This window comes from Pseudophryne corroboree, chromosome 7 (genome assembly GCF_028390025.1).
Source record: "Pseudophryne corroboree isolate aPseCor3 chromosome 7, aPseCor3.hap2, whole genome shotgun sequence".
NCBI classification, from domain to species: Eukaryota; Metazoa; Chordata; class Amphibia; order Anura; family Myobatrachidae; genus Pseudophryne; species Pseudophryne corroboree.
Window position 1 is genome coordinate 37,423,275 of NC_086450.1, and position 26,504 is coordinate 37,449,778.

Genomic DNA, 26,504 nt, shown 5'->3' on the forward strand with positions numbered 1-26,504 from the left:
TTGCACTTAATAATGTTGGCTTTGCTAAACACTCAATTACTGTATATTTATATTAATGTTGGAAACATTTTATACAATTATGTCGTCGCCTTCAATTTATTACAGTGCTTGCAAAGAAAAAGAAAGTCTTGCATTTATTTCAATTATATAAATTTTCAATTACAAAAATGTTCATTTTTCCAAGTACACAGGTATCGTGCTTTAGCTGAGGAAAGGAAAGTTGCACACATTTCTCATTCCAAATTTCTACTATTAATAAAGTAGTAAATGTATTCCACTTTAACTAAGGTGAAAAGTTTTATTTATTGTTATTTATTAGTGCTATTATTTAAGATGTGCAATCTTAATTACAGGTTGCGTCTCCCATATCCGAAATGGGATTTTGTATTTTTTTCAAATTGTGGAATATTTGCATACCATATTAAGATATCTCAGGGATGGGACCCAAATATAAACACCGAATGCATTTATTTTTCAGGTACACCTTATACAGTACACATAGCATGAAGCCTGTTTTATACAACATTTTAAATAAATTTGTGCATGAAACGATTTACATCATCAGAAAGCAAAGGTGTCACTATTTCAGTTTTACTAAAAAAAAAAAATTGGATTTTGGAATATTTTTCGATTATCAGATTATATGGGAGAGACAACCTGTATAACTTGATCTCTCAAATGTATTTCTGATGAAATATTATTTCTAAATATATTTTTATACTATATATGTACTATATGTATTATATATATATATATATATATTTGTGTATGTGAGTTTAGAAACGATGGTATTGAAAATTAAAAGAAATACAGTTAATTTAATGTTCTTTTTCATTTCATGATTTATGATAGCTAAAAGGAATATTCCATCATAAATGGTTAATTTTGTTTTATAAGCATGTATTAAAAAATAGCAGAAATTATCCTTTTTTTTATTATTCATAAGTGCAGCTGCTTTTCTATTTAATTATAGGTATCCGACAGGCGCAATTCCACCTCAATATGGTTATCTCTGAAGTCAGAAAATTGCCCCTTTTTAAAACTGACAATAGCACGGTATGTTTCCACAAGAGAAAGACAAATTATACAAAATCATCGCTTTAAATATATTTAAATAGCCAGGAAGAAGTCCAAATTGCAAAGTTTGAAGATGCTTCTTTTTTTTCTACTTTCGTAACAATTTGTATAATTTTCTCAGGTAAACAGATCTATGGGCCAGACCAATTAACAATTGCATTACTCAATAATAATAATAATAATAATAATAACCATCTGCTCTAATAAATTATAAATACTGCCTATATTCCAAACAGCAAACCGTATATGTCTACAGTATATTGTAGTTGTAAATATAAACGATGCTTAGTTTCCATATTCATTAATAAGGTTTGGGCAAGTCCCTGATCCTTTTGCAGATTATTTCTCTTAGATACTGAAAGGTATTATTTTCAATCTGACCATTATCTAAATCATAAACATAATTTTAGCCTTTTGAAGGGAAATCTTTGCATACTGTTGTAATATATGTAAGGTATGCATTAAACGTTGTGGGGTAATGTTTGTATACTATTTGGGGGAGTAGTGACTTCCTGCTGCCCAGGGGCTGCTGTCATGCCTGGGATGAATGGTGTGCTGGACCCCGCTAACTGCCCTCCGTAGCGTGGACTCAGGGACTCGTGCTGCCCGGGGAGGTGGGGGGAGCAAGACCTCGCGCTGGGAGGAAGGAGGTAAACAGCCGTTGGTGGCGCAGCAGAGAGAGGGAGAAGCGCCTGGGACCGGGAAGGAGGAGAAAGTACCTGCGGCGTAAGCGGGATCCCGGAGAAAGGAAGCCGGAGGAGTGACGCTGAGAGACACTGTGGAGGTGATTACCGATGCTCCAAGCATACAGACGGAGCGCAGAACTTAGCAGAGGCGGGAGGTGTGTCTGATCCTCCCTGCGGACGGATTTCATCAAGTGAGTGACAGGCCCATAGGACATAGACGCGGATGGGCCCCGACTAGATTGATAGACTGAAGAGGCGGGCCGGAAGGCGGAGCTGCTCCCTCTATACATTAGAAGGAGATTTACTGGTGGCAGTGTAATCCCAGAGAGAGGTATAATAGTGTGCACCTATCACCTATCATTTCACCACAGTGTTGGACTGTCATCACTCTAGGGTTGGACATCCACACCAGCATATAGCCACCCTGAAACCCACAGTAGTGGATAGTCAGATAGAGATTGATGTTGGCACTTCAACCCCCCAGCTTTGGGTTCTACAGTTAATGCATCTGTTGGTAATATCCCCAATGTACTATTGCATCTGACTGCTGCGATTATACACGTATAAAGGGACAAAAGTACTTGTAATGCAAATTACAGAGAAATAGTAAGCTGTATTCACAAGAGACATACATATTCACAAGTTATGCATATGAATTACTATATCCCAGGCTTACCAAGGCAGCAAGCTATTAGTCGCTGGGTAAGGCCCTGTCTGAATAGCCGCCATGAGCTCTCTGCTGTTGGAGCAGTAGAAGGGGGTAGTGCCTGAAAGGATGGCAGAAGGTAGAGCGGAGAAATAGTTCAACTCCACTTCACAGTTGAAGCGTGGGGACCCTTCAGGAAATTAACCCTGCAGCATGAAATATATTGAGTTCAGCTTAATTGAAGTTAACTAATCTAGGGAACTGGAAATCAATACTCGAAACACACAAAGGCTACTCAGGGAGATGCAGTATTAACAAACCCGGGTTTGCACCATTCAAGAGCTCCAAAATTGCTGCAACCAATTCGTAACCCTTAGGATACAAGGGTATTTAGCCCAATAACTGTAGGAAGATAGAGGGACTGGTGACCCAGGTGTCATCTACATCCAACTGAGTTGTTCTACTGGAGAGAACACCAGGGACCAGTTATCCGCAATTACCTGCACATCATCATTGCTATTCAGGGCCCCAACTGTGTACCAACAGGGTAGGAGTATTTGATATAAAGAGATAATATGATATTCTTACCCGTCTCAAGACAGACTCAAATAACTCTGCTATTCATATGGGTTATTCACTACGCCTATTTTTCAGTATAACCGGTTCCATTTTTGTATTGCATGCACTATTATTGTGAAATAGAACTAACGACATTTATAGGTTTAGAAAGTGTGTGAGTAGTATAGACCCAGTGGTCACCCATAGAAGGTGTTCTACTGCATATATAGAGTTATAAATAAACCATTTACCTGTTATAGCTGGCACTGGGTTTCTAGGAGTTATTATCCGGAGAATTCTGGAAGATACCAAGGAAAGAGAGAAACTAGATGACATCCAGGGATTAACAAGGTGAGGAGCCTATTTTCCCTGCTTAATATCACATTTCCTACTGATACTTACCTAGAATTAATAGTATCACCCTATACCCTAACCCGGGACGGCTTTCCCAAGCAAGCCAGGGTATATTCGCTTGGGTGGAGGCACGCCAACTGAGAGGTAGGGTTACACTGTACTGTGCACTACAAACAAAGAAATAGGAATACAGATGCGATTTATTAAAGCCTCATTTATGGGCTTAAAACCATAAATAGCCCTTCATATTCTGTTCAAAGTGAGGCAAATCTAAGAATTAGTCCAGCTAACAAACATATGTTCAGCTACAGAATGGAGCAGTGAGCATGGTCATACATTTTAGAGATACTGTATGCAGGAAGCCCTATTCCAAACACCCACTAAATACAAATTTACAGGAGGCAAGACTGCGGCACACAACATCTGGGCCGTCTTAACAGCAGTGTAGGCCCCTGGGCACAGCAATGCACTGGGGCCCCTACCCATCCTGCAGCGGTAGGGGTGGGGTGTGCTATCAGAGACAGCTTTGATGTCCCGCGAGCGGTAGTGGGTGTTCTATCTTCCACTCAGCATGTAGGACCTTGAGCAGTAATTTCTGCTAGTTACTCCTTTACTACAGAGATGGGGCTGGAGGGATAACACTAAACTGTGGAAAGGGGCATTGGGCTGAATGAAGGGGCCCAGGTACATGACTTCCAGGGTGGTAGTGCATGTTTAATACACAGGGGAGGGGTGGATAGTGGAGTGGGCTTAATATTCATAATTTTCCGGTGGGAGGGCAGCTTGCTTGACTGCAGATGTCTCCAATTCTCGGTAATAGATTTTTTAGCTTTCAGTGGGATAAAACACTAGAGAGTCTCACCTTTCAGGAGGTGCTGGGGACTTGGGGATCAGAGGTCAGGAGCCAGAGCAATTCACCAATGAAAATATAAAACTGCATCCCAGGCGTGTGGAGCCGGAGCAGGGACCGGCTGCTGGAAGGCTGATATCTCTGGTTCTGGGCATATTAGAGACAAGCTGCCAGTGTCCACCAAAGGGGGGAGTCCCAGATTTTGGATTATACCATCAGAAAAACTGTAAGTCAGGCAGAACCTGAGATATCTGGCTGGGAAGAACAAGTAACAGGCTCGGATGGGGACTACTGCTTTGAAGACAGATATCTCCGGTTCCCCAGGGCCGATTCTGGTACCCCTGTAAAGAGGGGACCCTCAGCTATTAGCCTAGGGCCCTTATACTGATGGGGCCCCTGGGCAACTGCCCATTGAGCCCGTACGTAAAGACGGCCCTGCATAACATACATTGTTACTGGACCATGGGACAAGTGTATCCAGGAACCTGGAGAGACTCTCGGAGATGTGTCATAAGTACTGACCTAGCATACAGCATGTTCTGGTGGTGGAGGGGCATTGGGGGCTGTTACTGCTTTCCTCCAGGTATCTCCCTCCCTTGTACAGGTGGAGGTACACAGTGATCATGCCACTGTCCAATCACTGAAAATCATTCATTAAAGCACCGAACCGTGGATAAGCAACATATGTTGTGTTTTTGACAACATGCAGCTATTTTTGCCCGAATCCACCCACAGTTTGTGGAAGCTCATGGTCCGTGTATAAAAAGGGTGTATATATGGTGTATCATGCTGTGAATAGCAGATCTCTCCAGGTCAGCGGGTTCCTTGCTGGGTGCATGGTTAGGCCCAGTTGTGCTCCTGGAATCACACTGACATATACTGTAAGGACAAGATTTTGTTTTGTGGGACATGAAACGTAAATGAGGCTGAAGGTATAGGAAGGGTCCCTGGGATATAAGTTCTCAAAAGTGATGCCTAGCGGCCTCAATACCCTGTTTTGCAAACCAAAACCTAATGCGCTGGTGCATGTTTTGGACTTTTGGTAAATTATATCAACTATGTGCATCTCTTAATAGTTGACGTTATTACTTTTCTTATTATCTTTTACTTATAAGGTGCCAGCAAAATTACTGCAGCGCCATACGGAGAAAATACACAAAACATTGCACATCAACAGGGAATTAGATCTTAAATACACAGCGGAATGCCATAGCATAAGTACCGAACAATACATATCATAGAGGACAGGGAAGGGCTGGGGCACGGATAGGGCAACTTGCTGAAGCTAGTGGGAGTTGCAGGTAGGATTTCTGTACTTGGTGACCTTGTACCCAACATATGGGTGTATAGACAGAGGGGATAATTCAGACCTGAACGTAGCAGCAAATTTGTTAGCAGTTGGGCAAAACCATGTGCACTGAAGGGGGGGGGGGGGGGGGCAGATATAACATGTTGTAATACCCTGAAGTATTACAGGAATTGGGGACCCCCTTGTTTTTTTTTATCATTGTGGAACTACAAAGCCCAGGATAGAGCATGGGCTGCACTGTTGTGATAACTGACAGGCCAGGAGTTAGATATTTGGCGCCACTGCCTTCTATAATTAGTTCCCCTTCCTCAGTAACACAAAACCCAGGACACTGGTCCCCTCACTGATAGGCCTACCAGGTTGCAGGGCAGGCTGTTGTTGGGGCTCAGGAGCCAGTGAGGACCCAGGAGAGGGGAGGTCCAGGGAGAGAGACCCCTACAAAAGAGGCAGTACAGCACGGGAGGAGGAGAGCCCATGGAGGAATGGGAAGACTACCTGGGGAAGGTGTCGCCATGTAGCCACCAGGAGCCTGATGTGCGGAGTCCCCCCCCCCCCCGCTGAAGCCTGTCTGCTGCCCAGCCAAGCCGCCGCTAGGATCAGGAGCTATGACCAACCTGGAGAGTGGAGTCGCCTGTCGGGTCGTGTGTCCGTCTGCGCCGTAAGAAGCGAAGGGAAAATCCGGTTACCGCAGCGAACCGGGGAGCAGAGCCGGAGACCTGGTCGGAAGTGAGGACCCCTGGGGAGGATGAGCCGTCCACGCCGCTGCCTGCCGGTGAAGAGGATCGTGGGGACAACTGGAGATGTCCAGCGCGGATCGCTACCGAAGAGGAGCAGGTGGAGGAACGGCCCCAGGGGGACTTTCCAGGCACTGCATTGAACAGACGCGGGACCAGGCAGAAGCCAGTGACGGGGTGCGCAGACATCGCAGAGGACGACCCTGGAAAGAAGACCCCCGTCGAGGACCCCTGGTGGCTGGGAGATGACGGCGCGGACCGGAGCCTGCTGGATAGGAGAAAAGCTGACCTGCGGCTGGAGACCAGAGAGAGGACGGCGCGGACCAGCGGTGGAGAGAAGACCGGGACCGGAGCAGAAGAGGAATCCTGTGTCAGCGGCTGCTTCAAGGGCGCATCCCCGCTGCGGTGCCTTGCATACCGGGTGGCGCCGAAGACGAGGAGCAGTTCGGAGGTGGCAGAAGCACCGTAGCAGGGGGTAAGATCACTGTAACCCTTACGCTGCCAAAACTCTGCCCCAGCAACACTTCCGCTGCACAGAACTCTGCAAATGGGGGACCAGTTAATTAATAAGGGGGTAGGCTCCCCTTCTGGTTATAGTAAGAAGGGGATAGGCTCCCCTTCTGGTTATAGTAAGAAGGGGGTAGGCTCCCCTTCAGTGATGTACCCCACAAGTTCTTGTTTAAAGGAAGTAAGCTCCTCTGTTGGTTGATAGTAAAGGGGGTGGGCTCCCCAGATTGAATGATACGTCAGGAGCGACATATATTTATATTTATGCAACTGTCTTCTATTCGGCAAATGCTTTATTACTAAGGCAGATTATTACTGACTGTTTTATGCAAGCTCCGCCCAGCAGTGTAAGAGTTAATGTCAATGCATTTATCTGCTATTAAGGAATGCTGGTATTGATTGCTACATGAAAGGCGGGATTTAATTGACTGTTATGCAAGCTCCGCCCAGAAGAGTTATTCAAACCATTATACCTGTGTATTGATTACTACGTGAAAGGTGGGAATTATTTGACTGTTATGCAAGCTCCGCCCAGCAGGGTTATTCAAGCCATTATACCTGCTGAAGTGTTCCCGCTGGTTATATGAAACTGTGCTTTATAGAGACACCAGTTTGTTCACCTGTTCCCGCAATATACCTGCTTAAGTGTCCACGCTGGTTATACGAGACTGTGCTTTATAGAGACACCAACTTGCTTATCTGCTCAACAACCAAGGGAGGTACCTGTTCCTGTAATTTACCTGCTATTATTGAGGGTTGGTTATTATGTGCTCTGCTAACAACTCTGGAAAAAGCTGGATTAATAAGGGTAGATAAGTCAAAGGAAAACAAAAATAAAGCCTCAGTGATAATTGATAATTGGCACAGTGGTTAGCATTGCTGCTCCACAACAATGGGTTTATGGGCGATTTAATCAGAGTTCTATCTGTGTGGAGTGTATATGTTCTCATAGTGTCTGCGTGGGTTTCCTCTAGACCAGTGATGGCTAACCTTCGGCCCTCCAGCTGTTGTTGAACTACACATCCCAGCATGCCCTTCTACAGTTTTGCAATTTGGCCATGCTAAAACTGATGTAGGGCATGCTGGGATGTGTAGTTAAACAACAGCTGAAGTGTCAAGGTTAGCCATCACTGCTCTAGACACTCCAGTTTCGTCCCACACTCTACAGACAGACAGGTAAGTTATGTGGCTGTTTACAAATACTAAATGCAATGTGTGTGTTTCTGGGTAGCAGCAGGGAACATAGGGAGTCATTCCGAGTTGATTGCTCACTAGCAACTTTTTGCTGCGCTGCGATCAGATAGTCGCCTACTATGGGGAGTGTATTTTCGCTTTGCAAGTGTGCGAACGCTTTTGCAGCCGACGGCACAATTTTTTTTTTTGCAGTTTCTGAGTAGCTCTGGACGTACTCAGCCGCTGCCATCACTTCAGTCTTTTTGGTCCTGGAAACTTACGTCAGACACCCGCCCTGCAAATGCCTGGACACGCCTGCGTTTTTGCAAACACTCCCAGAAAATGGTCAGTTGACACCCACAAACGCCCTCTTCCTGTCAATCACCTTGCGATCGGCTGTGCAAATGGTTTCTTCATTAAATCCATCACCCAGCACCGATCCTCTTTGTACCCGTACGACGCGCCTGCACAATGCGGTGCATACGCATGCGCAGTTTTGCAGAGAATTAACCTGATCGCAGCGCTGCAAAAAGTTGCAAGCGAGCGATCAACTCGGAATGACCCCCTTAGAGTGTAAGCTCCACGGGGACAGGGACTGATGTGATTGACTAAATACAGATGGAGCCGCATTCATCTGAGGCGGCTCCATCGCATACGAGCACTCCCGATGGTACTAGGCAATCCGTCTAGTGCACAGGTTCTCAAACTCGATCCTCAGGACACCACACGGTCCATGTTTTGCAGGTCACCTGTAGATTTTTAAAATGTGACAGTTGGTGATAGATACACAGTGCAACTGCTGGGTGACATGGAAAACATGAACCGTGTGGGGTCCTGAGGACCGAGTTTGAGAACCACTGGTCTAGTGAATGGGGCGTGCGGACGTCACGAATAGCTTGGCTTCATCTGTATTCTCTGCAAAGGGCTGCATACATAACTGCTTACTGTAGTTGCCGACTGTAGATTGCTGCGATCCCCTGTGAGCGATCGGCACATGCTCAGTCAAGCTGTGGCTTGATTGCACATGCGCAAACCCCGGCTCCTATGGACTGCAGCCAAGACAGTCCATAGAAGCCGGGGGTTTGCACATGAACAGTCAAGCCACCACTTGACTACGCATGTGCTGTCGGCAGCAGGACATCGGCTTTCCTCCTCTCCTGGATCTGGCCCGCAGCAGCTCCCCTCCTCTTCAAAGGTGGGGGCCACCGCTGCTCCTGGCTGTTATGAGAGTGTAGGCAAGTATGCACAACTGTTAATAATAATTGCACTGAATTGCATCACATTGGTGATTTTGTGCAGAAAGCGACACATAATGTATCCCGGAATTTGTTTGCACATATTGTGCATTAAAAGGCTTCAGGAGCATTTGCAGCACTGTCCACTTCAACACACCTGCCCCAGAAAAAATATAAGATAAAGACATTCTCCCATTGATGGTCCCTCATGATGATGAAGTGGCCGGCCTGATACCAATCAGTGTTGTTTCCTCCTGCAGCCAGGAGTGCCAAGAGGGGTGTGACAGCTTCAAAGTACCAGGCCCTGGGAGACCTGGCACGGGTGGACTGTGGCTGGGTAGGAAGGAGGCTATGCTCGGCCTAGTACAGTCTACTTGCTCTCACACTCCAAGGCAGTATGGGCAGGTGGCCTTGTCTGCAGTCCTGACATTAGCAGTGCAGTGGCAGATAGCGGGGGTGGAGGGTTGTGCCTTAGTGATGCCACTCACCATTCAGCTAATGCAAAAATGCCAGGACACAGCGCAGTTTCAATTTCACATTGTGCTCTTGCGCTCATGGGGCCTAATTCTGCATCTGTAATGCGGTCGCATGCTGAAGCCCCTGTGCAGTGTGCAACGGCATCTCACTTATACAAACGCCTCTGCGTGATTGGAAGGCAGAGGCGTTGGAGGGACATGCGGGGGCGTTGATGCAGTGTTTTTTTGGGGCGGCGTTGTGGCGATGGGGGGAGGGGGCAGTCCGGACAACACAGGCTTATCTGGACAATTTGTGGGGCGGTCCGCGGGAGCTGTGTGATGTCACACGCAGCCTCTGCAACCCAAAACATGGTGGTCCTACGTCTGCCTTCTCAGCAGGGGGCCTTGCCCTGTGCAGGGCGGCCCCCTCACATGATCGACACATAGGGGCCGATTCAGACCCTGATGCGGATGTGTAAATATCACTATGAAGCGATTTCTGCACATTCGCGCATGCGCTTACGTCGGTACGCGCATGTGCAAGGTCCTAAACTGCGTTTTCTTCAGAACGCAGTTTAAGACCTAGAGGGGGGCAGGAACGGGACGTTTTCGGGATGCGGTACGGGCAATGCAGGTGTGACCAGACCATTTGCGGGGCGGCCCTGGCGGCCGAGTGACGTCACACGCAGCCGCTGCGATCATTAACATGGCGGGTAGCCATCTGCCTTCGCAGCTAGATTGCGCAAGCAGAGGGCTACTCAAAACATGCGAAAGCATTGCCACCGTGCAATGCTCTCGCATGTCTGCGGGAGGGGCCTGGATCCGGTATGTGAGGTGGACTTGTCCTGTGCTGGGCGTCCCCCGGAATTTTGAAAGAAAATTGACCGTAGATGTGCGTTTTTCTTGCACATCTACGATGAAGTCTGAATTAGGCCCAGGAGTTGTAATTTTGCGGGTGTGGGTTGATAGATAGACAGTGTCTAGTTAGACAGTCAATAGATAGACACCCTGGGTGAGATTCAAATTACATATCACGCCCAATTTCCTTTCTAAAATTATCTCCGTTATCGCGCATATTGCGCCCATAGTAATCAGGTTTACTGTGTAAAGGGTTGGGTGCCTCACTACTCCGGGGGTAGCGAGTTGAAATAATGATACAACGTCCCTGAGGGCAGAAACAGAATGAGTGTGGAAAGGGGTGAAAAGAATTGAATCTCCCCCCATATGTTAGACAGACATTAGGTCGACAGGGTCAAAGGTCAACATGAAACAGGTAGACAAAAAAAAAAGGTAGCCACCATGTATTTTGCATTTTTGTGGTTTGTGTGGATAGTTTTGTCATCTGGGACCCCCAATTGTAGAAAGGCATCCGCTCGCCACACTTCGGGCTCGCCACAAGGTTTATAACCAACTCTATGCCGACATGGATAGAGAAGGTATGAAATAGTCCAAAAACACATATTAAAGTTAGATAAGAATCTTAAAACTATTAATCCTCCCAACCCACAAGTGATTTACAGACGTGCAAAGAACTTGAAACAAGAATTGACGCACAGTTTTATTACAATAGATAATCCACAGAAAACAAAAGTAAATAAAGAATTCCATGCATGTTTAACGTGCATAGGATGTAAACAATTGGGAAGGAGAACTACTCAACCCCAAATAGCATTCAAATCGAATCAGACTAATGAAAACTATGGTATTAAACAACAGATGTCATGCGTAACAGAGGGTGTTATATACTTACTTGACTGCCCATGTGGCAAACAATACGTTGGACAAACGAAAAGGAAATTAAAAACACGCATAGCAGAACATGTATATAACATTTAAAGAGGGCTTGGTACCCATAGTGTATCCCAGCACTATACAGAACAACATGAAAGAAATCCAGACGGTTGAAAATTCATGGCCATACAAAAAATCAGTACACATTGGCGAGGAGGGGACCTATCCACAGAATTAAAAAAAGTCGAGACAAAATGGATTTGTGAACTAAAAACCCTGAAACCCCATGGCCTCAATACCGATACTGAACTGAATGTCTTTCTTTAAAGGTATTTACAGTTATCATTATTTCTCTAACGTCCTAGTGGATGCTGGGAACTCCGTAAGGACCATGGGGAATAGCGGGCTCCGAAGGAGGCTGGGCACTCTAGAAAGATTTAGGACTACCTGGTGTGCACTGGCTCCTCCCACTATGACCCTCCTCCAAGCCTCAGTTAGAATTCGTGCCCGGCCGAGGTTGGATGCACACTAGGGGCTCTCCTGAGCCCTTAGAAAGAAAGTATAGTTTAGGTTTTTTATTTTCAGTGAGACCTGCTGGCAACAGGCTCACTGCAGCGAGGGACTAAGGGGAGAAGAAGCGAACTCGCCTGCTTGCAGCCGGATTGGGCTTCTTAGGCTACTGGACACCATTAGCTCCAGAGGGATCGACCGCAGGCCCAGTCCTTGGTGTTCGGTCCCGGAGCCGCGCCGCCGTCCCCCTTACAGAGCCAGAAGCAAGAAGAGGTCCGGAAAAACGGCGGCAGAAGACATCTGTCTTCACCAAGGTAGCGCACAGCACTGCAGCTGTGCGCCATTGCTCCTCATGCACACTTCACACTCCGGTCACTGAGGGTGCAGGGCGCTGGGGGGGGGCGCCCTGAGTTGCAATAAAAACACCTTGGCTGGCAAAAATACCACAATATATAGCCCTAGAGGCTATATATGTGGTAAATTCCCCTGCCAGAATCCTGAAAAAAGCGGGAGAATAGGCCGCGGAAAAGGGGCGGAGCTATCTCCCTCAGACACACTGGCGCCATTTCTCCTTCACAGATCCGCTGGAAGGAAGCTCCCTGGCTCTCCCCTGCAGTCTACACTTCAGAACAGGGTAAAAACAGAGAGGGGGGGCACTAAATTTGGGCGCAATACACATATAATATAAAAAGCAGCTATAGGGGACATAACTCAGTTAGTCCCTGCATTATATAGCGCTCTGGTGTGTGCTGGCATACTCTCACTCTGTCCCCCCAAAGGGCTTTTGTGGGTCCTGTCCTCATTCGGAGCATTCCTTGTGTGTGTGCGGTGTGTCGGTACGGCTGTGTCGACATGTTTGATGAGGATAATGATGTGGAGGCGGAGCAGATGCCTTTAGAAGGGATGTCACCCCCTGCGGGGCAGACACCTGAGTGGATGGGCTTATGGAAAGTAATGAGTGCACGTATAGACTCCTTATATAAGAAAATCGACGACATGCCAAATGTGGGACAGCCGACTTCTCAGCTCGTGCCTGCCCAGGCGTCGCATGGGTCGTCAGGGGCTCTAAAACGCCCGCTACCTCAAGCAGACCCAGATGTTGACTCTGATACTGACACCAGTGTCGACGACGATGAGTCAAACCTGATGCCCACTAAGGCCATTCACTGTATGATTGAGGCAATGAAAGAGGTGTTAAACATTTCTGATATAACTACTGGTACCACTAAAAAGGGTATTATGTTTGGAGAGAAAAAACTACCCGTAGTTTTTCCCCCATCAGATGAATTAAATGAAGTGTGTGAAGAAGCGTGGGCTTTCCCTGATAAAAGATTGGTAATTCCTAAGAAGGTACTAATGGCATTCCCTTTCCCGCCAGAGGATAGGTCACGTTGGGAAACACCCCCTAGAGTGGATAAAGCGCTCACACGTTTGTCTAAAAAGGTGGCACTACCGTCTCCGGATACGGCCGCCCTCAAGGAACCTGCTGATAGAAAGCAGGAGGCGATCCTGAAGTCTGTATATACACACACAGGCATTATACTTAGGCCAGCTATTGCGTCAGCTTGGATGTGCAGTGCTGCCGCTGCTTGGTCAGATAAACTGTCAGAAAATATTGACACATTAGACAGAGACACGATCCTGTTAACCATAGACCATATAAAAGACTCAGTCTTATATATGAGAGATGCACAGAGGGAAATCTGCCGACTGGCATCTAAAGTAAGTGCATTGTCCATTTCTACTAGGAGAGGCTTATGGACTCGCCAGTGGACAGGAGATGCAGATTCTAAAAAGCACATGGAAGTGTTGCCATATAAGGGTGAGGAATTATTTGGGGATGGTCTCTCGGACCTAGTTTCCACAGCAACGTCTGGGAAGTCAGCATTTTTACCCCATGTCCCCTCACAGCCTAAGAAGGCGCCGTTTTATCAGGTTCAGTCCTTTCGGACCCAGAAAAACAGGCGTGGAAAAGGCGGGCCTTTTCTGTCCAGAGGCAGAGGTAGGGGAAAAAGGCTGCAACAAACAGCAGGTTCCCAGGAGCAAAAGTCCTCCCCCGCTTCGTCTTCCAAGTCCGCCGCATGACGGTGGGGCTCCACAGGCGGAGCCAGGTACGGTGGGGGGTCGCCTCAAAAATTTCAGCGATCAGTGGGTTCGCTCACAGGTGGATCCCTGGATCCTGCAAATAGTATCTCAGGGGTACAAGCTGGAATGCGAGGCGTCCCCACCCCACCGGTTCCTAAAATCTGCCTTGCCAATTGCTCCCTCAGACAGGGAGGCGGTGCTAACGGCAATTCACAAGCTGTATTCTCAGCAGGTGATAATCAAGGTACCCCTACTTCAACAAGGCCGGGGTTATTATTCCACACTATTTGTGGTACCGAAACCGGACGGTTCGGTGAGACCCATTCTAAATTTGAAATCCTTGAACACATACATAAAGAAATTCAAGTTCAAGATGGAATCGCTCAGGGCGGTTATTGCAAGCCTGGACGAGGGGGATTACATGGTATCCCTGGACATCAAGGATGCTTACTTGCATGTCCCCATTTACCATCCTCACCAGGAGTACCTCAGATTTGTGGTACAGGATTGCCATTACCAATTCCAGACGCTGCCGTTTGGACTGTCCACGGCACCGAGGGTATTTACCAAGGTTATGGCGGAAATGATGATACTCCTTCGAAGAAAGGGAGTTTTAATTATCCCGTACTTGGACGATCTCCTAATAAAAGCGAGGTCCAAGGAACAGTTGTTGGTGGGAGTAGCACTATCCCAGGAAGTGCTGCACCAGCACGGCTGGATTCTGAATATCCCAAAGTCACAGCTGGTTCCGACGACACGGCTGCTGTTCCTGGGTATGATTCTGGATACAGTCCAGAGAAAAGTGTTTCTCCCGGAGGAGAAAGCCAGGGAGTTGTCATCTCTAGTCAGAGACCTCCTGAAACCAAAACAGGTATCAGTGCATCACTGCACGCGGGTCCTGGGAAAGATGGTGGCTTCTTACGAAGCAATTCCTTTCGGCAGGTTCCATGCCAGAATCTTTCAGTGGGACCTGTTGGACCAGTGGTCCGGATCGCATCTTCAGATGCATCGCTTAATAACCCTGTCTCCAAGAACCAGGGTGTCTCTACTGTGGTGGCTGCAGAGTGCTCATCTTCTAGAGGGCCGCAGGTTCGGCATACAGGACTGGGTCCTGGTGACCACGGATGCCAGCCTTCGAGGCTGGGGGGCAGTCACACAGGGAAGAAACTTCCAAGGACTATGGTCGAGTCAGGAGACTTCCCTTCACATAAATATTCTGGAACTAAGGGCCATCTACAATGCCCTAAGTCAAGCAAAATCCCTGCTCCTACACCAGCCGGTGCTGATCCAGTCAGACAACATCACGGCAGTCGCCCATGTAAATCGACAGGGCGGCACAAGAAGCAGGATGGCGATGGCAGAAGCCACAAAAATTCTCCGATGGGCGGAGAATCATGTACTAGCACTGTCAGCAGTGTTCATTCCGGGAGTGGACAACTGGGAAGCAGACTTCCTCAGCAGACACGACCTCCACCCGGGGGAGTGGGGACTTCACCCAGAAGTCTTCCAGATGCTGGTAAACCGTTGGGAAAAACCACAGGTGGACATGATGGCGTCCCGTCTCAACAAAAAGTTAAAAAAATATTGCGCCAGGTCAAGGGACCCTCAGGCGATAGCTGTGGACGCTCTAGTAACACCGTGGGTGTACCAGTCGGTTTATGTGTTCCCTCCTCTGCCTCTCATTCCAAAGGTATTGAGAATAATAAGAAAGCGAGGAGTAAACACAATTCTCGTGGTTCCGGATTGGCCAAGACGAGCGTGGTACCCGGAACTTCAAGAGATGCTCTCAGAGGACCCGTGGCCTCTACCGCTCAGACAGGACCTGCTACAGCAGGGGCCCTGTCTGTTCCAAGACTTACCGCGGCTGCGTTTGACGGCATGGCGGTTGAACACCGGATCCTAAAGGAAAAGGGTATTCCGGAAGAAGTCATTCCTACGCTTATTAAGGCCAGGAAAGATGTTACGGCAACGCATTATCACCGCATATGGCGAAAATATGTTGCATGGTGCGAGGCCAATAAGGCTCCAACAGAGGAATTTCAACTAGGTCGATTTCTGCATTTCCTGCAAGCAGGAGTGGATATGGGCCTAAAACTAGGCTCCATTAAAGTACAGATCTCGGCTCTGTCGATTTTCTTTCAAAAAGAACTAGCTTCAGTACCTGAAGTTCAGACTTTTGTAAAAGGAGTGCTGCATATTCAGCCCCCGTTTGTGCCTCCAGTGGCACCTTGGGATCTCAACATGATGTTGAGTTTCTTAAAATCACATTGGTTTGAGCCACTAAAAACCGTGGATCTGAAATATCTCACGTGGAAAGTGGTCATGTTATTAGCCTTGGCTTCAGCCAGGCGAGTGTCAGAATTGGCGGCTTTATCATGTAAAAGCCCTTATCTGATTTTCCATATGGATAGGGCAGAGTTGAGGACTCGTCCCCAATTTCTCCCTAAGGTGGTGTCAGCGTTTCACCTGAACCAGCCTATTGTGGTGCCGGCGGCTACTAGTGAATTGGAGGACTCCAAGTTGCTAGACGTTGTCAGGGCCCTGAAAATATATGTTTCCAGGACGGCTGGAGTCAGAAAATCTGACTCGCTGTTTATCCTGTATGCACCCAACAAGTTGGGTGCTCCTGCTTCTAAGCAGTCTTTTGCTCGCTGGATTTGTAGTACTATTCAGCTTGCACATTCTGTGGCAGGAATGCCACAGCCAAAATCTGTAAAGGCCCATTCCACAAGGAAGGTGGGCTCATCTTGGGCGGCTGCCCGAGGGGTCTCGGCTTTACAACTTTGCCGAGCAGCTACTTGGTCAGGGGCAAATACGTTTGCAAAATTCTACAAATTTGATACCCTGGCTGAGGAGGACCTGGAGTTCTCTCATTCGGTGCTACAGAGTCATCCGCACTCTCCCGCTCGTTTGGGAGCTTTGGTATAATCCCCATGGTCCTTACGGAGTTCCCAGCATCCACTAGGACGTTAGAGAAAATAAGAATTTACTCACCGGTAATTCTATTTCTCGTAGTCCGTAGTGGATGCTGGGCGCCCATCCCAAGTGCGGATTGTCTGCAATACTTGTACAATAGTTATTGTTAACAAAAGGGTTATTGTTGAGCCATCTGTTGAGAGGCTCAGTTGTTTTCATACTGTCAAACTGGATATTGTATCACGAGTTGTACGGTGTGATTGGTGTGGCTGGTAAGAGTCTTACCCGGGATTCTAAATCCTTCCTTATTATGTCTGCTCGTCCGGGCACGGTGTCCTAACTGAAGCTTGGAGGAGGGTCATAGTGGGAGGAGCCAGTGCACACCAGGTAGTCCTAAATCTTTCTAGAGTGCCCAGCCTCCTTCGGAGCCCGCTATTCCCCATGGTCCTTACGGAGTTCCCAGCATCCACTACGGACTACGAGAAATAGAATTACCGGTGAGTAAATTCTTCTTTTTTTTGTACATACATAAATTTTAGAGTTATATCATATTATATTCCACATATATTTTATACACAATAGAGTCAAATGCTGAAACAGGTGCTTGCCGCCTTTTTTAAGAAGTTACGGTGGGTAACTTCCGTTTTTAACAAGTGTTTTAAATAAAGTTTTTTCAACAAGGAGGAATAAAAGAGACCTCCTTAGAACAATCAAACATCCGAGACGAAGTGCCGCCAAGCATGAAACGTGTCGATCTTGAAGTCCTGTCACCACGTCACCCGGAAGTGACATTCTGCGGCACCCGACCAACTTTCCGGTCGGGAAGGAAAAGGAGATGCCGGCTACTGCAACTGTATGAACTGCTACAGACGTAACATCAGGACCCAAAGGTAGGATAGGGATAGTTAGACTACCTGCTGGGGATCCTTATCGCTGTGTCTGGAACATACCGGTGCAGTTACAATCTTGGAGACCGGGACTTTTCATACAAACCCTCCAAAAAGAGCCTAAACATTGCATGGTACTTTGAAGTGCATCTAAATCCACAATTGTTTTTAATCTGTAATTTTTTTCTTTTCAGCATTTGATACACACACAAAAACACAAAGCGCTCCATATACTTAACTTATATTGATTTCAACCAAATGGAGCTGCTAAATTTATAGCGCAGAACTTTTTTTCTTTTTTAGTCCAAAAAACATGTAAAATAAATAAAAAAAAAACATGGGCCAAATGTAATAGAGTGAGGATTTCAGAAAGTGAGAGATTTGGTAAGGTTTTGCAGTTTTTTTTTAAAGTGGCAATCATTTACACTGCAAGATCAGCCTGGTTTTGCAGTGTAAATGATTGCCACCTTAAAAAAACTGCAAAACCTTACCAAATCTCTCACTTTCTGAAACTCTCACTCTATTACATTTGGCCCTACGAGTCTATCTTTTTTTATGTTGACCATTTTCATGTCGACCTTTTGACCCTTTCGACCTCTAGTCTGTCTAACATATGGTGTCAATCTATTGACTGTCTATCTAGACACTGTCTATCTACCAACCGGATACCAGTTTTGCGATTTAAACGGTTTAAACTCACAATATGAATTGTGTATGGAGATGCTACGTGACCTGCGTTCAGGTACTGAATCAGTCGGGGCAGAAGTTTAGCTAGGCCTGTTAGTGATGAGAAGATCCAGGGCAGTATTTGTGTTTGGACAGAGAAAACGTTTTATCTGTCTACGTTATTTTATAAAAGTTACTCATTGTGACAATCTATTAAGGTCAAGCGTCAATTTGCAGCCGCAGCCATACAGGCTCTGATAAAATGGTTGCAGTATGCAGTAACAAGTGGCGGGAGCCAGATCTCTCACTATCTGCTGGGTGTTTTGTCAGCTAAGTACATGGTTTCCAAGCACTTATTCCGCATCTAGCAGATAACTGCCTACTGAGTGATGGAGAGGTTATGGCTGGATAATCATACATTTCTTCTGTGTGAGCCTGAAGCTGCAAAATAAATACAATTGCAACTTGCCGGCAGGCTGAACGATATATTTCCCGGACTGTGCATCATTATTAATATTATATTGCTATTATTAACTATTATTTATCTAGAGCACACATATTCTGCAAGACCTTTCCGAGACTGTTTAGTGATTCACATCCGCCCCTCTCCAGTCTATATTCACTACCACATATACATACCCACAGATTAGACACCAATTAACCGACTACTAGGTTTTTGGAGTGTAGGAGGAAACTAGTGTATTCGGAGCACGGAGAGAACATACAAACTCCACACAGACAATCCTTTGGAGGGAATCAAACCCAGGAACTCTGTGCTAATCCTGGCATCATTGTGCTGCCCAACTGTGTTTATTGTCTGTTGTCTACACTTGGAAACGCTGATCTGGTTATCCTCCCAAGTGGGTCGGAGATCACAGCAGACCCCACTAATTTAACCATCGGCACGTAACGGGTTCTAGCCGCGGCTAGCACAACCTAGCTCTGGACAGAGGTAAACGTGCAGGAATTAATACATCACAGGAGTTCTCGGCGGTCGTGATGCCAGAGGTCATGTGACTGATGCCGGAATCCTGACACCACTCAGAAGACTGGCGCCGGAACACTGACAGCCAACATCAGGAAAGTAAGTATCAGGGTACAGGTTAAGATTAGGGCATGGGGGGAGGGGTTAGGGTTAGGCACTGGAGGGGGGGATACCCATATCCAACACCCCCTGAGGGTTAGCCGTAGTTGCCAACCCCACAGGGTTAGCCACAGCCGCCACCCCACGAGGGTTACGGTTAGAGTAGGGGGGTAAGGGAGAAAATACTTACCCCATCCGGTGTTGGGATCTTCAGTGTTGGGATGCCACTGTTGGTCATGTGACTGACAGCATCCCGACCGCCGGTAATACATACCGAACCCCTATATCTCTATAAACTTGCATAGCTATTAACTCGCTACATTGAACCTACCTACCATTATTTACCTATTCAAAGTTACACCACAAGGGGTGCCGCAGTAAAGACTGGCCGTTATCCTGTGTTTTTTACTATATACTGTATACTGTATATTATTTACAGAATTTTTCCTGTATGTGCTCATTTATGTTTTTATGCTGCTTTATATTTACATCAGTTTTAATGTTTGCTGAAGACCATATGGGACCTTAGGTACGATCTACAAAGTTTTTGTGGTTAAATCGCATTTATCACACATTTACAACAAATCACATTTCAGTCAATGAATCTATATTTGGGCTTATTTTGTTTCGCCCAAGCCCCCCTCTTGATCTCATATTAATACTTTGGAATATCTGATAAGTATCTGATAAGTATTTCCACGGACTAAGGGGTGCGCAGTATTCCCATACCCCACCTGACGCCCCAACCACCACCTTCAGCCATTGGTAGGGAGCGCAGATCACAGTACATCACCTCTGGTTATCCTGATGTGATAGTCAGGACACTGCCTACTTGTTACTGACAAAGAGTAGTTTAAGAACATAGGGCCTCATTCAGGTCCTGGCGCATTAAGGGCAGTGTCACATGTGCAGTATGGGTCCTGTACGACTGCAGACGTCAAGTGATGACAATCTGCAGCTGTTTGGGGCGGGGAAGGGGCGTATCGCCTCCCTTTTGTGGGGGTGCTAAGGCCAGAGCCTGCAATTCCTGGCCTCAACGACGGAGCTGCTGCGGCCAGTCTGGGTGACTCTGCCAGCTGATGGTGTTTCAAGAGATTTGATGCTGCATCCTCGGATAAATAAAGTACCAACCAACCAGCTCCTATCTGTCATGTTACAGGCTGTTTTTGAAAAATTACAGAAGCTGATTGGCTAGTACTTTATCACCGTGCAATTTCTCACTCTCCAAGGCTTGATAAATCTGACCCAATGTTACAATTAGCAAATAATGCCTTTTCACAATATCTACTTTAAAAAAAATATATATATTATCCATTTACCTTTTAATTAGAAAGCCAAAAATGTTGTCACCATAAACAGATGGAGAGTGAGATAGAAAACAGAAATGAACATGCAAAATGTGTCGCCATCAGAACGCATGTAATCTGATCCCTGAATGAATTCTAGTAGCACACCATAATACATACATGTGTTTTAATCCCTTCTTCAATGCAATCCTTGTATGGAAGACTCCGCCGCTCCCGGACATGATATTAATATCCCTAGCTGGTTATTGTACGCGCTTCTTTAACAAAACACATCGGGGGGCGCAATTTCCTATGTTATTTTTCTTCTTGGACGCCTATGGACAGAATTAATTATCGAGGTGCCATTTGCAAAGGCCCCGCTTGTTCCCCTTTAAAAGCTCTCACGCATTAGCTGAAATTGGTAAAATTACCGTTGGCCTGCGGTCAAACTAAGAATTGCCTCAAAAAACGAGATAAAATGACATAATTATTTTGTTTTTTTTAATAATTTTTCTTCTTCTTTTTTTAGGAGACACTGATATACGTTTTATTCTTACCTTAATCCGTACTCCTTCCATCTTATCTTCAACACTATTTTCTTTCTTTACTTCCTCCATCCTTAAAAAAAAAAAAAAAAAAAAAACGAACAGAAAGACTTTAGAAGTGAACGCCAGTTGTAAGCACTACAGCAATCACAAAATAGCTGCATGTCTTTGTCTATAGGACGAGGATAGCAATTTCTTACGGCCTACCGCAGGGTGTCAACCTTCACCTCTAGTACCGTCTCGCATTTCGGATGGCCAAACTGATTATCTAAAACAGAAAATTAGCACACAATGGCTATACTCAGAGATATCCCTTATGCAACTAATGACAAAGCTTGTTAATTGGTTGTAAATGCCAGCTGGGTGCCGTGATAATACTTCAGAAATAAGCAGGTATTCTGATAATTATAGCAATCTTCATCTATAAAAGCTTAAGCAGATGAAGAACAAGGGGCTGGCTGAAAACCAAGATTTACCCCGCTGCACTCACATTAAAAAAAAAAAAAAAATAGAAGAAAAAAAAAAAACACATATAGACAATAATGCAACCAAACAATTATATAGCAGGAAGCTGGAGAGATGGTGAGATTCAGGAAAGTGTAACGCAGAGAATGTAATAACTAGCTATGGAAAAATGGCCCATTTACATTCGTGTATAATTAAATAGTGGGTTAGGCAATTTGACTTTTTAAAGTATCCTGCCTGCTTTTTTCTTCCATTCTCTTGTCTCCGATAATCAACAGATGTCAGTGACTTTGTTAAAGTTTTAATGGAATAAAAGGACAAAATATGAATAGGAAAAAATAAAAAATGCAAAAAGTCAGCCCAGGGGAATAAGAACATAATAGTAAATGCTGACGTTAGGGAAGGGAAGTCTCCAAAATGGCTCCTCAAGGGATGACACTTCATTCCTGTACTAAGATGGCCGCCGGTACTATTGCTGAGCTTGCGCCGTCTTGTTTACTGTATATGAGTGACATAGTGGGAGACGTATCCCCCTTAACTTCAAGAGACCTGCAACTTTTTATTTATATATTATTTTATTTAAAGATGTCCAATACAGTAAAACTAAAAACATATCCGAAGACATAAACAAAGGTAATATTACAATGTGGACCAATGAAATAACAAATGGAAAATAATACACAACACAGACTATCAAAGGGGAGGTGGGTGGTAGTGGGGCCCGTGTGCAGATTCCGTCTGGGCCCCCTCCTCTCTAGCAGACAGAGCAATAGACTCTGGGCACTAGTATCACTAGGAGACCTTAACTCTGTCCGACAGTTTAGTGCGCATGGTGCGGCAGCCATTTTCCCAGTGCTTTTCCTATTCCACCAGGAAAATGGCCACCGTGCCATTTTCCTGGGGGTTCTCAGAGTGCTGCTGCCGCCGGCGTGGGACTCCGGAGTGTAAGTTTTGAAAAAATGGGTGCAGGGTTTGCAGTGTGGGACCCCTTGGTTCCCGGGGGCTGTTGTGCACCGTACACAATACACCCATTATAGATACACCAGTGTTCGTAGACCTCAAGCTGTTCATTCACATATGAAATACAGAAATATCTTGAAAAAGGATAGGCCTTAGCCTATCTCACCATTAATTCTGTATATAGAGAGACTTGCAACTTTACCCTGAGATATGTGGAGGGAGTACGCACACGGCCCAATGAGTAAAGGAAGACCAACACCCTACACAAATGTAATTTACACACCTTGTAGCCGGCAGCGCCATTCTTCTGGTGCTTGAAGAATGGTGCCCTGGCCATTATTACAGAGATATTGCGCATGACCCCAGATCAGAGCCGGATTAAGGGGGGGGGGGGGGGTTCTGGGGTTAAGTACCCCGGGCCCCCTAATCTGAAAGGGCCCCCCTCCACAAGCCACAGATCGGATCAATGTACTGATCTGATCCGCAGCACTGCACTCCCCTCTGACACCGCTTCACAGCTGCAGAGCTTTGCTGGGCTGCCTGACGAGTGACAGCTCTGCTGTCCAATGGTGTGTGTAGCTGCAGCCTACACTCCAGCCAGTCACGGAGCTGCAGGCTGCTGCTGCTGCACATACCATTGGACAGCTGAGCTGTCACTCGGCAGCCAGAGGAAGCAGGATTCCTAGCGTGCCGTGCACTGCACAGTGCACACAGTCACAGCTGACAACATGCTATGTGGATGTGCTAATTGGAGGAGAGAACTTCAAGCTCTTTTCCTACTGTTCTGTGAGTCAAGCAAACGTGAGACAGGCTGTATTTTGTCATTAATTACATTTGAAGTTGAGGTTCCTGTATAGTGTGAGTGTGTATATATATATATATATATATATTTGTATTGTGGTTTTCATTTTACACCTGAGGGCCCCCCATGTTTTACGTTCCCCGGGCCCCCTGAAGTCTTAATCCAGCTCTGCCCCAGATATCAGCACACGGCCCCTTCCAGGCATGAAATGCCCCTTCTGAATACTCCCCTGCACAAATGATTGTGTGCTGTAAACTTCTTGGCCAATAGCTTCAGTCTGTGTGCTCACAAGCGTCAGCCATTAGCCTTTTCCACAGCTGCCGTTTGCGGCTCAGTGGCGTCTCTCTCCTGTGTACCATATAACTAATGTGAGCGCAGTTCTCATCACGTGAGAAGTGAATACAGCACCCACTTCCTCTGCCACTTCCTGGCCTATTTGACTTCCTCCGTCATCCACAGTGTCAATGCCAGGACCCCCTCTCTAAAGCCCCACCAACACAAACCAAAGAGTACTCCTCCCGCAAACTAACTACACTACCTAGCAGACAATAAGAATAACAAACACACAGGTAATAAAAAAAAAACAATAAAAAAAGCACAGGACACTTTAAAAAAATTCTCAATAAACAAGTATCTTGACAACTCTATACAAGTATATTTTCTTATACCGGGCCACCAAGGTGCTGCGGGCATGTGGCCACTGTTGGGGACAAATCTATGTCCCCTACTTATGTGTATATCTGTGGTGCACCCACTGGGGAACATGATCACATCATCATGAGGAAGAGGGGGGGAGGGGTGTGTGTGTGTGGGGGGGGGTGAGCATGGAAATACCAACATTGCACTCTTGGGCCCTACAGAGGCTCGGTCCCAGGTGATTTGTACCCACCCCTGGCTGGCTCCTTCAAAAATAATGAGATGCGCATAGGTTTCAAGATTTTGACAGATGTTCTGTGGTAACAATCCTGTGCGTTTTAAGAGCCATTAGTTAATCTACCCTACAATGTAACTGGGCCTTGCATCTCTGTGAGCCTGTGCTTGCTGGGGGAGGTGTAATCACTCCCTACAAGATGTTGTGACCACACCCTCAACTTCACAAAAGCATACATAATTTAGCCAAACATCTCTTGATAGTGCGTAGACACACCCACTGACTTGGCCACACCCAAGGGGCGTGCCTACCCAAGCACTCACCTGGCCCTGGCCCTTTAGCCTTATTTGATCATATTGGTGCCATATAAATAAAAGTTGTAAATAACATCTTATTCTTTTTTCCTTTCATACAGTGTTTGGGGTGCTTCCGATTTTCCCATTTTTAAAATCTTCCAGCAGGAGAAGGGTGTAGGTTGTATCTGTTTATCTAGTGAAGATCTCACACAAACTGCCTTGCTTCACAATATTTTTATGACTTTATTAATTAAACGTTTTCCAACAAGCTAGCTGTGCCATTTCTTATCATCAAGGGTTCCATTACTTTTTAATGGTGTGAGACCAAATTACCTTTTTACCCACACGCAATTTAAGAAGTGTCGTTAGGAGAGGAAATGCACCTGGTGGAATAACTAATAGAAACTGCTTCTCATTTTTTTTAGGTTTAGGAGCAAATGAACGCTAAAGGGGCGCTCCATGTGGCCTCCTGTAATGTTCCCGTTATTTATGAGTTTTTAACTGTTTTTAGATGATAGAACTTTAAAGATTCCCAAGTTGTTGAAAAATGTCTATATGTAGCTTATTTTTGTGTTGGCAATATCGTTGTCATTTTCTGCAGGTAATGTACATTTACATATTTACTGTACATCCAGGACATATATCTATTTGTGATTTTAGTAATGATTTATAGTACTGATCCGTTATTAAAAAAGTAATGATATCAAAATGCAATGATTATAAAAAATTACATCAGAGCTCGTTGTTTATACAGATGTTAATGGCAGGCATTAATACAAACTTGAAGCGATCAAAGGCAACAAGAAATCAACAACAGAAGTCAAAACTTGTGTGAGTAATGAAAAGGAAGTCTACAATACGGTTGGATCTTCAAAAAAAGAGTCCTTAGGTCATCCGGTATGATCCAAACGTCCGCAGTGCATATATGAAAAAAACAAACAAAGAGAAATCCAATGTGTAGTAATTTCTTAAATTCTGTTTCGTGACATCCAGAAATAGAGCCTTGATGTGTGGTTAACTTGATAGAAGGAGGGATAGAGTCTCACCACCGATCACAGGATTGAATGGAGCGTACCAAAACTCACATAACAAAGGTTGTTACAATACACATAAAGGTATCTTTTCTAGTGTTAATCGTGAATATTCATACAGGCACAGCGTACCCCACTCACGTGTTAGAAGAGTTCTTTCCGCATATAAAGGTATCTTTACATATGGATCCACTGGAGTTTTGATGAAAAAACTTTTTCTTTATTTTTCAATAAAAATAGATAACAAGCAAGTAGACCCTATAAACTACTGTTAGGTACCTGCTAAGGCTTTGTGGAGAAGATGAGAAAACTCCAATACTAGTGGGGAAATCCGGAATGCCCACTCTATGACAAACCTAAGGGTGACCTCACAGGTTAAAGGGACCAAACAGCTTGCTTTAAAATAGATAAAAACAAATGCGGGGGCTAAAAAGTCTCCACTCTCAGCATGCACCAATGCCGTTTCGACTTTACGGTCTTTTTCAAGGTATGCATGCTGGGGGTGGACTGTGAGCTATTTATGCCCATATGACAGGAAATGATGAGCACCAGTGCATGCTGGGGCATGCAGGTCAAAACCGTACCTTTACGGACTATTTTAATACCCTTAATAGTATTTTTGAGTCACTATATTTTTATATAGACATCATCTAATCGAATTGAGAGAAAGATAACAGAAAACTAGGCTTTAAAAGACAATATATAACCTAAATATGCGGACCGGAAGTCTCGAATGTCCACGGTGCGTTCCACCTGCCGGGAAGTCCGCCCTGTGTTCCACCTAA

The 26,504-nt window shown here is 45.6% G+C and overlaps 1 protein-coding gene and 1 long non-coding RNA gene across 2 annotated transcripts in view; one reads left to right on the forward strand and one right to left on the reverse strand.

Annotated features, from left to right (window-relative positions):
- PLCL1 (phospholipase C like 1 (inactive)) overlaps positions 1–1,225 on the forward strand; it is a 480,679-nt gene extending 479,454 nt beyond the window's left edge. Inside the window, exon 6 of the mRNA XM_063933035.1 lies at positions 974–1,225. Within this exon, the coding sequence (XP_063789105.1) occupies positions 974–1,114 (141 nt within the window). The 3' untranslated portion in view covers positions 1,115–1,225. The remainder of the gene's footprint in view (positions 1–973) is intronic.
- Positions 1,226–3,214: 1,989 nt separating this feature from the next.
- Positions 3,215–26,238, reverse strand: LOC134944466 (uncharacterized). The gene is made up of 3 exons (XR_010181862.1): positions 25,861–26,238; positions 21,307–21,367; positions 3,215–3,265 (listed from the first exon to the last, which is right to left on the reverse strand). It is a non-coding gene; the product is annotated as an uncharacterized LOC134944466 (long non-coding RNA).
- Between the last annotated feature and the right edge of the window lie 266 nt (positions 26,239–26,504).